General features: G+C 46.9%; 1 protein-coding gene across 2 annotated transcripts; it reads left to right on the forward strand.

Annotated features, from left to right (window-relative positions):
- The first annotated feature begins 1,114 nt into the window (after positions 1 to 1,114).
- Positions 1,115 to 9,096, forward strand: RPL26L1 (ribosomal protein L26 like 1). Of its 2 annotated transcripts, none has more exons than XM_047789530.1 (4): positions 1,115 to 1,200; positions 1,587 to 1,763; positions 7,588 to 7,728; positions 8,783 to 9,096. In XM_047789530.1, the coding sequence occupies exons 2-4, from the start codon at positions 1,596 to 1,598 to the stop codon at positions 8,909 to 8,911; spliced, it is 438 nt and encodes a 145-aa protein (XP_047645486.1). In that variant the 5' UTR covers positions 1,115 to 1,200; positions 1,587 to 1,595; the 3' UTR covers positions 8,912 to 9,096. The 2 variants fall into 2 exon arrangements, with proteins under 2 accessions (XP_047645486.1, XP_047645572.1); XM_047789616.1 differs by having other exon boundaries at positions 1,121 to 1,206.
- Positions 9,097 to 11,672: the final 2,576 nt, after the last annotated feature.

The raw sequence follows: 11,672 nt of genomic DNA on the forward strand, positions 1-11,672 counted from the left end.
CGTGACCCTGACCCAACACTGTCTGGTTTTGTACGATAATCTGCATTTTGAAGACGTTTCTCAGTGATTTAGAAGAAGCAATTCAGGAATTCCCCTCATGGTTCAGCGGAAGTGAATCTGACTAGGAACCACGAGGTTGTGGGTTTGGTCCCCGGCCCCGCTCAGCGGGTTAAGGATCTGGCGTTACGGTGAGCTGTGGTGTTGTAGGTCGAAGACGTGGCTCGGATTCGTGGCTGTGGTGTAGGCCTGGCAGCTGTAACTCCGATGAGACCCCTAGCCTGGGAACTGACATATGCGGCGGCCCTAAAAAGCCAAAAAATAAAATAAAGAAATAAAAAGTACTTCAGCCAGTTGCATCTAGAGCATCATAATGGTAAATCGATATGGCTAGACGAAGAGTTTGGGGAAGGAGAGAGACTATAGATAATGCATGTATTAAAAGAACATCAGGAGTTCCCGTCGTGGCGCAGTGGTTAACGAATCCGACTAGGAACCATGAGGTGGCGGGTTCGGTCCCTGCCCTTGCTCAGTGGGTTAACGATCCGGCGTTGCCGTGAGCTGTGGTGTAAGTTGCAGACGCGGCTCGGATCCCGCGTTGCTGTGGCTCTGGCGTAGGCCGGTGGCTACAGCTCCGATTCAACCCCTAGCCTGGGAACCTCCATATGCCTCGGGAGCGGCCCAAGAAATAGCAACAGCAACAACAACAACAAAAAGACAAAAAGACAAAAAAAAAATCAATGAGGACTCTATTGCAGGCCCTGCAAAAGTTCTCCTTGTTGTTTTCGCTGTGGCAGAGTGGGTTAAGAATCCAACTGCAGAGGTGCAGGTTTGATCCCTGGCTCTTGCAGTGGGTTAAAGGATTCCAGGCCACCCAAAGGGTAGATTGCATGTGCAGCTTGGATACAATCCCTGGCCAGGGAACTTCCATATGCCGCAGGTGAGGCCTTTTAAAAAAAGAAAGAAAAGAGGCGGGGGTGGGGGTCCTTGCCCCAATGGTGCCAAGTCACCGAGGTTCCCAGTATGACCCCCTGAAGCCACCCAGCTTTCCCATCCCACTGCGATCCCACCCCAATCCACAGGGGGTGCTATTCACTTTCCTTCCGACCGGAACGGAGCTTTGCTTTCCTTCTGCGCTTGCGCAGCAAGGAAGCCTCACTTCCGGCCCTGAGCAGCGCATCGTCTGAGCTCTGACGGTAACAGGTAGAGGTATAGCGGCTCGCATTTTCTGCTCTTATGAAGCCCTTTGCTTCCTTGGACCCTGCCCTACGTGGTCAGGGGCTGCCCGCCCCCCTTAGACCTCACTGCGTGATCCGCAGCCTTGCATTCTTCTCCAGCCCGAGCCCTCCTTCCTCAGACTCAAGGGCCCAGTTCCGCCCTCACCCCACACCCCACTAATGAAGCACGCGCCCCTCTCGCACTTCGTAACCCGTGTAACGTCCAGGCGCCTCTCTTCTCCCCCCTCCTCTCCTTCCGAGGCTCTGTCCCTAGAGCTCTTGTGCGGTGATGGGGAGAGGTGTCGCGGGTGGAGTGCAGGCCTTGGGACCCTAGTGAAGGTTCCTTTGCTCTCTCCCTGCTTCTCTTTGCAGACGGTCACCATGAAGTTCAACCCCTTCGTGACTTCGGACCGCAGCAAAAACCGCAAACGTCATTTCAATGCCCCCTCCCACGTGCGCAGGAAGATCATGTCGTCTCCACTCTCCAAGGAGCTGCGGCAGAAGTACAACGTTCGCTCCATGCCCATCCGCAAGGACGACGAGGTCCAGGTAGGAATCCGCCGGGCTCTAGTTACCCAGCAGTTTGGCGCTCGGGCTCCGTCGTTGCCTGCGTGTGTTTGGACGTAAAGTAGTAATTTTAGATTCACATCTTCCCAGGATCCTGGCAAGTAACGTGACCCTGAGATGTGTTAGACCAAAGAAGGAGCCCAGAGCCACCAAAGAACACCTATCTAGCCTAAATAAGAGGATTCCAATTCGGTTCTAATTCGGAAAAATATATTGTGCCAGCCAAAGGAAACTCTGCTTTTTTATGTAGTCCAGAGGCTGCTAGTTTGCCAGGCATTGCTCAGGGTGGCTCTTCGAACCAGATTTTGCAGGGGAGAATGGTGTGATAAAAGTGAAGTTTTGGTACCGTAAGCTTTAGTGGAAGCTGGGCATTTGGTGGTGCTGGATTTGGCAGGGAGAATGGAGAAGCAGCAGCAAATCGGGGCCTGAAATTGTGAGAGTATGGCCCAAATGAGAAAGTATAAGCCTCCCCTTCTCTGACTGGAGCTTGGGGTTAGGATGTGTGCTAGGGAAGGGGAAGTAGAGGTGAGTAAGCAGGCAGAGGCTGTAGTCAGTCCTTGAAGAAATACTAACTGAGCACTCACCCAGGAACTGTTCCCTAGTAAACGAGCTGTGAACAAGGCCCACAAGGCCTTGTTACCATCAAGCTCACATGTTATTTATTTATTTGGTCTTTTTTTTTTTTTAAGGGCTGCACCTGGGGCATATCGAAGTTCCCAGGCTAGGGTTCCAATCAGAGCTGCAGCTGCCGGCCTACACCACGACAATGCTAGGCCTGAGCCACATCTGCAGCCTACACCGCAGCTTGTGTAAACACTAGATCCTTAACCCACTGAGCAAGGCCAGGGATGGAACCCATGCCTTCATGGATACCAGTCGGGTTTGTTACTGATGAGCCACGATGGGAACTCCCGAGTTCACATTTTGGAACAAGGTTTCCCAGCCTCAGCACTATTGACTTCTTGGGCTGGATAATTCTTTGCTGGGCTGAGCCCTCCTGTGCACTGTAGGATGTTGAGCCACATCCTTGGCCTCTCCCCACTAGGTGCCAGTAGCACTCCCTCATAGTTATGGCCAGCAGAGACATTTCCAGATATTGCCAAATGTCCCTAAGGTGCAAAATCCACCCCTGCCAACCCCTTCTATTGAGGACTGTCGTTTTAGAGAATGAAGTGACGGATTTGGTATATCATCCGAGGCATCAGGACTCTGAGGGTGGAGGAGGATTGGGAGCAGAGGATAAGTTAGGCTGAGGGTGTGATGGGGATGGAGTGGACAGGACAGTTCAGAGGTCTGAGGTGCCTCTTGTCTTCCGGATCCTTCCTATGAGACATGTACTAGAATGGGGGGATCGCAACTGCCTGTAGGGGCTAGTTAGGCAAATTAAAGGAATTGGACTCTTTTAAGGAAGAGCGTCATATATTCTCGGCTCACTGCTGCTATAGGGGAATGCAGGTTCATTGTCAGATTCAGTTTTACAGGAGATCTGGAAAATTTGGATTCTTTATAAAAATTGCTTTTGGCTGAGATCAGCGAAAACTTCTTTATAACTAAATTCAAGGGTTGCATCTTGGTCTCACTGTCCTTGACTTTTTCAGCAGCATTTGGCATAGGTGGCACCACCTTACTTCTTGAAATAGTTTTTTTAGCTTCTGTGACATTTCAGGCTCACAGTTTACTTCCAACTTCTCAGGCTCCTTTGCCAGCTCTTTCTCCTCCGTCTGATCCCTACCTGCTGGAGTTCGTCAGGGCCTGCACTTGGTCTTGATTGTCTTGCCCATAGTGTCCATTCCTAGAGCTTTAACTGTCTGCCCTGTGCTAACACCTTCCTCCTTAAGATCTCAGTCCAAACCACTTTTCTGACCACAGATGTTTAGATCTTCCTGCCGAACTTCTTTCTTGGTGTGTATATCTCGCAGATATCTCAAGCTTCTTATGCATGAGTACCCTTGACCCTGACACTTGCATCGCTGCCCGTGAAATGTGATTCTCCTCCCAGCTTTCACACCTCAGTACTTGCCACTCTGTCTCCCCACTTGAATATCATACCTGAACCTTTAAATTACTGTTAACAGCTTTCTCTAATTCCTCTTTTCTCATCTCTGAAGTCTTGGTGATTCTCTTACAGATTCTTACCGATTCTCTAAGTTTTGAATCTGATTAGTTGTTATATTTCCATTTTAGATCTAAGCATCTCCAGCTTCTCCTCTTAGCCTAGTCCACTCTCTACAGAGTAGCCTTATTTACAAATCAGATCCTACTTCACCTATCAGCAGTGCTTGATGTGCCGACGATAAAAGCTGAGCGTTGACAGGGTCCAGTTCCGATGTAATTTTCCCATCTCCTCTCATCTTATGATCCCCCACATGCTCTAAACTTCAAACACATCGGTCTTTTCAGGTCCTTCACTGCACCTTAACCCTTTCTTGCTCAGGATCTTTGTCCAGAATGCTCCCTCTGTCTGGAGTGTTCTTCTCCTGTTCATCTAACTCCTCATTTTGGAGGTCTCATCTTAAATGTCTGTTCTTCAGAAAAGCCTTCCCAGTTACGTAGGCAATATTTTAGCATAGCATCCCTTATTTTTCTTCCATAGCAATAAATACAATTTGAGATCCTTTTTTTTTTTTTTAACTGAAGCATAATTTATGTAGAGTAAAATGCGCAGGTGAGTTTTGGTGGCTGTAAAACCATGTAGCCATCACCTGAATATGACACAGACCATCTTTACCATCTCAGCAGCTTCCCATGAACCCTGTCCCAGTTAGTGATTGTATTTTGCTTATTTATCTCTTAACTGCTTCTGTGCATCAAACTAAGCTCCATAAGGCCAGAGAACTTCTCTTCTTTGCTACCTGAACTCAGTGCAGAGCCTGACACATAGCAGGGGCACAGTCACTATTGAATAGATGAAAAATGACTGACCAGATGGACTCTGAAGGTGAGAAAAAGGAGGGCAGGAAAAAAGAAGCTGCCACTTTTTTTTTGTCTTTTGTCTTTTTAGGGCCACACTAGTGGCATATAGAGTTTCCCAGGCTAGGGGTCAAATCAGAGCTGTAACTGCCAGCCTACACCACAGCCACAGCCACACCAGATCCAAGCCGAGTCTGTGATCTACACCATAGCTCATGGCAACGCCAGATCCTTAACCCACTGAGCAAGGCCAGGGATCAAACCTGAAACCTCATGGTTCCTAGTCAGATTCGTTAACCACTGCGCCACGACGGGAACTCCAAGCTGCCACTTTTTGAAGGCCTATGGGGTAGGAATTGTTTTTCTTTTTTTATCTTTTTAGGGCCTCACCCGCAGCATATGGAGGTTCCCAGGATAGGGGTCGAATCAGAGCTTCGGCCGCCAGCCTACGCCACAGCCACAGCATCACCAGATCAGAGCCTCATCTGCGACCTACACCACAGCTCAGGGCAACGCCGGATCCGTAACCCACTGAGTGAGGGGATAGAACCTGTGTCCTCATGGATACTAGTCAGATTACTTTCCCCCGAGCCACAACGGGAACTCAGGTTTGCTTTTCTTTTTAGATGTGAAGAAAATGAAACTCAGGCTAAATAATAAAGAAATAATATAGAAAATTCATGTTGGAGTCACGGAATCCAGACACTGGCTCCAAAAGCTATACTAGATAAGTATTTATCCATGAGGAGAATAAAACAGTCCCAGTTGTGTTTGTTAAAACTGCCTTTTCTTTCTCGGGATCCTCCGAATCTCACGTACCTCCTTCTCTGAGCAGCTGACTATTCCTCCTCCTTCACAGAGAAAATTAAACCTATAGTCCAGGAACTTTCAGAACCCCTGGCTCCACACCCTCTGACTTCCCTGCAGTTCCACCCCTCCTGTTGTCATTCTCTCCTGTCACAGTGAAAGAGAAGTCCCTGTCTCTGTCTAAAGTTATCCCTCTGCCACTGTAGGTGACATCCCACCACTCTCCTCTCCCGTCCTGAGAGCCTTCCATCCATCACCCCTTTTTTACAGTGTCCTTTATCTCTTCCTTCATCCATGTCCTTCTCATCAGCATTTAAACACATTCCTGTTTCCCTCTCTTTATAAACTGTATTGTCCCGTAACTTCCTCTCCCTTGAGCATATTATGTCCTCTCTCTCATCCCCTTCAGATTTAAGCTCCTTGGGTCTTTTTTCACCTTCACTTTCTCTCCTCTGGTGAACTCGTGACCTTATCGTAAACGGCTTCATCCCACAGCTCCACTGAAAGCACGATAGCCATGATGCCCAGTGACCAGCTTGTCTCATCTGTTACTTTATTCTTACAGTGGTCGACCATTCTATGGCATTGTCCTTCTCTTCGCTACTGTAACCCCATAGTCCCTGGTTTCCCTTTTGCAAGCTCTTCCAAAATGTTGGCTTTTCTCAGATTTCTACATTCTGCCCTCTTCTCAAACCACCAGCTCCCTAAGTCAAGTCAGGCTTCAAATTGCCATCTCTGTGGGTAACTCCCAGGTCTTTGTTGCGAGCCCAGTTGGCCTTTCAGCTGTGTTTGGAATTCTCCGCTAGAATGTCATCAGATGCCTCAAATTGAATATGTTCCAAACAAAACTATTTTCTCCTAAAAGCTGTTTGGTTCCCCACGTTCCACGCCTCTGGGAAAGGCATATTCATCCATCCAGTTGCCCGGCCAGACTCTGGACGTCACCCTTGCGTCTTCTCCCTCACCGCTCCAGTCTGCTTGGTTTAGTCTTACCCTGTCTCCCTCCTCAGTGTCTAGTGTTTGTCCACTTCTCTTTATCATGAGTGTTCCATTGACTCATTTTATCATCTTTCTTTAATCTTGATGATAGTTAACAGGGCTTTTTTATAGCTTTTCCACATGAAAGTCTCTAGGCGTGTAGACGGCGGTAGATTTTCAGTGAGGCATGCATGCCTACTCTCTTTTCAACCTGAAAATCACCTTGGTAAGTAAGCTGAACAATCTAGGTAGACATTAGGAGTATTGAGATTTATATGTGGTATTTCCTGGTTTTTTTGTTTTTGTTTTTGTTTTGTCTTTTGTCTTTTTTTAGAGCCATACCTGCGGCATATGGAGATTCCCAGGCTAGGGGTCTAATTGGAGCTATGCAGGATCCAAGCTGCGTCTGAGACTACACTGCAGCTCACGGCCTTGCTGGATCCTTTAACTCACTGAGCAAGGCCAGGAATCTATCCTGCATCCTCATGGTTCCTAGTCGGATCCATTTCCTCTTTGCCACAACGGGAACTCCTCCTCTATCTTTCTTGATCAGTATTACTTATATTATGTCTGCAACCTACACCACAGCTCACGGCAACGCTGGATCCTTAACCCACTGAGCAAGGCCAGGGAGCAAACCTGCAACCTCATGGTTCCTAATCGGATTCGTTAACCACTGAACCACGATGGGAACTCCCTGTTTGTTTGTTTTTAAGGCCACACCTGTGGCATATCAAAGTTCCCAGGCTAGGGGTCAAATCAGAGCTGCAGCTGAGACCTACATTATAGCCACAGCCATACCTGATTTGAGCCACATCTTCAGCCTACACCACAGCTTGCAGCAGCATCAGATCCTTAACCCACAGAGTTAGGCCAGGATCGAACCCACACCCTCATGGAGACTACATCCAGTCAAACTGATGAGCCACAATGGAACTCCAACACAAAGCAAATTTATACCCAAGAAAATTGTTGATATTGACTGCCAGGATTAATTTGTTTTTGTGCGAAAAGTTGTATTTTTAGCCTGTGTGTTCCAGATAATTAATTTCCTCATCATGATGTTTAAGAATTAGAAACAGGGAGAATTCTCAATTGTATTTTCTCTTAGGTGGTCCGAGGACATTACAAAGGTCAGCAAATTGGCAAAGTAGTCCAGGTGTACAGAAAGAAATATGTCATCTACATTGAGCGGGTGCAGCGGGAGAAGGCTAATGGTACGACTGTCCACGTGGGCATTCACCCGAGCAAGGTATGGCCTAGACCCAGCAGTGATCGTGGCCGTGTAGCCTAGCATTCTTGGTGGGGTTGTTGGATATCCTGTACTGTCCCAGACAGGCAGCCGTGATAAGGACATCCAGAATCTTCCAAGTCTGGCAGGCTTGGTTGGTTCCCTGGCTTAGTTATATCATCAAGGATCCAAATTCTTTTCTTCTTTCTTTTTTCCTTCCTTCTTTCTTTCCTCTCTCTCTTTTCTCTTTCTTGGCTACACCTGTGGCATATGGAAATTCCTTGGTCAGGGATTGAATCTGAGCCACAGCTGTGACCTATGCCACAGCTGCAGCAATGCCAGATCCTTAATCCACTGCACCATAGTGGGAACTCCCTAGATTCTTTGCTTGTCAGTTTTGTCATCCTTGGTGAAGGCCCCATCTAGAGGTGATAGCACGTTCCAGGCATCACTTCCCCATGAGGGAGTGTCCAGAGGGAGAAAAGAGAACCCCTCTTCCTGTGGCCCTTACCCCATCTAGTAGAATGTGCTGTTCCTCCTTTAAACTCATTTTATACGTTGAATTGTAGCGTCTCTCTCCTCCAGACTTTCAGATCCGTGGGCAGAATGGTTGGGTCTTACTCCTCGTTATGATCTCTGTATTGCCCAGTACCCAGAGGGAATGCAAGTATTTTCAGAACAATGCACTTAGCCATCCAAGGGAAGACAGACAAACATCCAAGTTGGAAGTATGATTTTTCAGAACCCAAGTGATATTTCATATCACTAAACTATCTAAATGGTCTCCTAGGAGTTTCCACTGTAGCTCAGTGAGTTAAAAACCCAACTAGTCTCCACGAGGATGTGGGTGGGATCCCTGGCCTCACTTAAGTGGGTTAAAGATCTGGTATTGCCACAAGCTATGGTGTAGGCTGCAGATGAGGCTTGGATCTTGCATTGCTGCAACTGCTGTATAGGTAGGCCAGCAGCTGCAGCTCCTGTTTGACCCCGAGCCTAGGAACTTCCATATGCCGCAGGTGCAGCCCTAAAATATATATACATATCTCAAGATACGTTTGTTTTCTCACCCTAACAGGTAGTTATCACCAGGCTAAAACTGGACAAAGATCGGAAAAAAATTCTTGAACGCAAAGCCAAATCTCGACAAGTTGGAAAAGAGAAAGGCAAATATAAGGAAGAACTTATTGAGAAAATGCAGGAGTGAATATACCCGTTCTGCAACATCGGTTTATCTGTAGATTTTTTTTTTTTCCTGGTGTGTGTTCTTCTGAAACTTTTCAAGATGTCTCTGCAGCATTTTGTTTCCTTCCTGTTTTTGTTATTGATGTGTGGCTCTGTAAATCTGCTCTTGCTGTTTTAATAATTTTATGAATAAAAATTGGAAATGTTTTCTTGTTCCAAATGGTATTTATTGTTTTTAGATAAAATTCCATACTATCAATTCCCCACTGCCAGTCTTGTATATTTAATCTACAGGGCCACCTAATAGCAGCAATGAGGTTAAGATAGCCCCACTTCCGCTGGGACCCTCCTGCTGATGTGTGGACAGGACAGGACTCCGGTCCCTAATGCAGAGGCCTTTCCCACTTGAGTGGAGGTCAGGATGTGAAGTGGCACGCACGAGGCCCCCCTGAGAGTGAGCACTCACACTCGGGCCTGCCAGCTTCCTCTTGTTCATGACCCACCCGTACCTAAGAGCCTGCACTTCCTGACCTGGCTGTCCTCCCAAGTCTTGCTGTTCATTGCCAGTGCCACTTCCTTGTGAGTGAAATGCCCTCATCTCTCCTGGGGCTAACTCACAGCCTATAGGCAAGACTTGGCACACAAACGGATTTTGTTTGTCCTGTTAATTAATAGGACACATTAATTAAAATTAATTTCCCCCACATGGAGTTCCCTGGTGGCTCAGTGGGTTGGGGATCTGGTGTCACTGTTATGGCTCAGGTCGCTTCTTAGCGGGAAAAGCACTGTCACCAGCTGTCAGGCTCCAATCCCAGCTCTGCCACTAGACAGAAGCCTTTGAACCAGCTGCTTGTCTGAGCTCCCAGGTTTTCTCAGTCGTAAAAAGACAGTAATATCTGCATGGCCTTCCTGTCCCATGGAAAATGCAGAAATAAGATGCCAGGATCAAATGGGCTATTTCTGAGCACACTTTGAAAGTATGAATGTGTAAATATCGCAATTATTGTTCAGTTAACTTGTATTTCCAATTCTGACATTCACTTTACACTCAAAGAAGTAATGATTTTTTTCCCAAAAGATTGGTAAGATCAGGAGTTCCCATGGTGGTGCAGCAGTAACGAACCCAAGTAGAATTCATGAGGACTCGAGTTCAGTCTCGGCCTCAATCAGTAGGTTAAAGATTGAGCAACTGCTGTGAGCTGTGGTGTAGATTGCAAAAAAAAAAGATTGGTAAGATCACAAACCACAGAACTCAGTGTGTGTGCTCTGACTTTGCAGCATTAAGAGTAGGTGGAATGATATCCTGGCTCTGGAGCCAGATGAACCTTGATTCAGAAGTCCTGCTCTGGGAGTTCCCGTTGTGGAAACAAATCCAACTAGGAACCGTGAGGTTGCAGGTTCAATCCCTGGCCTTGCTCAGCGGGTCAAGGATCCAGAGTTGCCATGAGCTGTGGTATAGGTCGCAGACGCGCGCCTCGGATCTGGCGTTGCTCAGTGGGTTAAGGATCATGCGATGCTGTGGCTGTGGCGTAGGCTCCAATTCCACCCCTAGCCTGGGAACCTCCATATGTTGCTGGTGCAGCCCTAAAAAGCAAAAAATAAGAGTCCTGCTCTGGTCCTTGCACAGCTCATTTTTATGAGCCTCTGTTCCGTATTCTATGTAAGAAGTTGGAAATACTGATCTTCTAAGGCTGGGAAAATTAAAGTTGCAATCCTCCAGACGCCCCTGATTTTAGGAGTCCCGTGGGTGCTTGCTAGTAGTCTCCATCTCTGCCTGGAGATGCTGTGATGCAGTACGTCTGAAGAGACCTCTTCAGGTCTTGTGCACATATGTCGTTTTCACATGGCCCTTATGTGATGCTCATGATGAGGTAAATTTGGGAAACTGTAGGCAAGAATGTATACACACACAGAGCATGTAAACACAGTAGGAGTCCAGCTCAGCAGCGATGTTAGCATTCTGAGCTGTATGTCTAGTGAGTATAATGAGGGGGTCAACCAGTAAAGGCTGTAGTTTGTTTTTCTTTTTTTGAACAGGAGAAGGGTTTATTACTCGTAGCAAGTAAGGAGAACACTGGATATCTGTCCCAAAGCAGTGTTTCCCTGACCGGCAAAATTAGGGGATTTTTTTTTGGTGTGTGTGCACCTGGGCCAGGGATCAAATCTGCACCACAGCAGCCACTCAAGCCCCTGAAGTGAGAAGCCAGATGCCCAACTCACTTTGTAGTTTGTTTTTCAAATTTTGAGTTTTGTCTATTCTCAACCAACACATGTTTTAAGGTCCCAAATTTGTATAAAAGTCAGATTTCAAACTAGATTAGAGTAGGATGGCATCTGATGTCTGGTCTGAGCCCTAGGCTCCAGCCATTACACTTATCATTACATTTAAATTATGAGGAGTTACTGTTGTGGCTCATTAGTAACAAACCCGACTAGGATCCATGAGAACATGGGTTTGATCCCTGGCCTGGCTCAGTGGGTTAACAATGGCAGACAAGGCTGGGATCCCACACTGCTGTGGTATAGGCTCTGATTCAACCCCTAGCCTGGGAACTTCCATATTCCTTGGGTGTGGCTTCAAAATACAAAAAAAAAAAAAAAAATTATGAATTCTTTTCTAGGAATCAGATTTGGTTTCTTTCCAGCAACCTATTCAAGCGATAGATAAGAGCTTCGAAAACTATAATCTCCCCTAAATCATACCAGACTGCTTATCATCAGTCCTGTGAATAATAGTGCATGATTAAGAGCAGGAATTCAGCATCAACTCAGAGCTCTAATCC

This window comes from Phacochoerus africanus, chromosome 1 (assembly GCF_016906955.1).
Source record: "Phacochoerus africanus isolate WHEZ1 chromosome 1, ROS_Pafr_v1, whole genome shotgun sequence".
Taxonomy (NCBI): domain Eukaryota; kingdom Metazoa; phylum Chordata; class Mammalia; order Artiodactyla; family Suidae; genus Phacochoerus; species Phacochoerus africanus.

Bases quoted from the DNA above. Each gene is read 5' to 3' on its own strand.
- RPL26L1 (XM_047789530.1), top strand. From the start codon at position 1,596: ATGAAGTTCAACCCCTTCGTGACTTCGGACCGCAGCAAAAACCGCAAA. The intron at 1,764-7,587 runs GTAGGAATCCGC...ATTTTCTCTTAG, and splicing joins GCAAGGACGACGAGGTCCAG to GTGGTCCGAGGACATTACAA. The intron at 7,729-8,782 runs GTATGGCCTAGA...TCACCCTAACAG, and splicing joins TGGGCATTCACCCGAGCAAG to GTAGTTATCACCAGGCTAAA.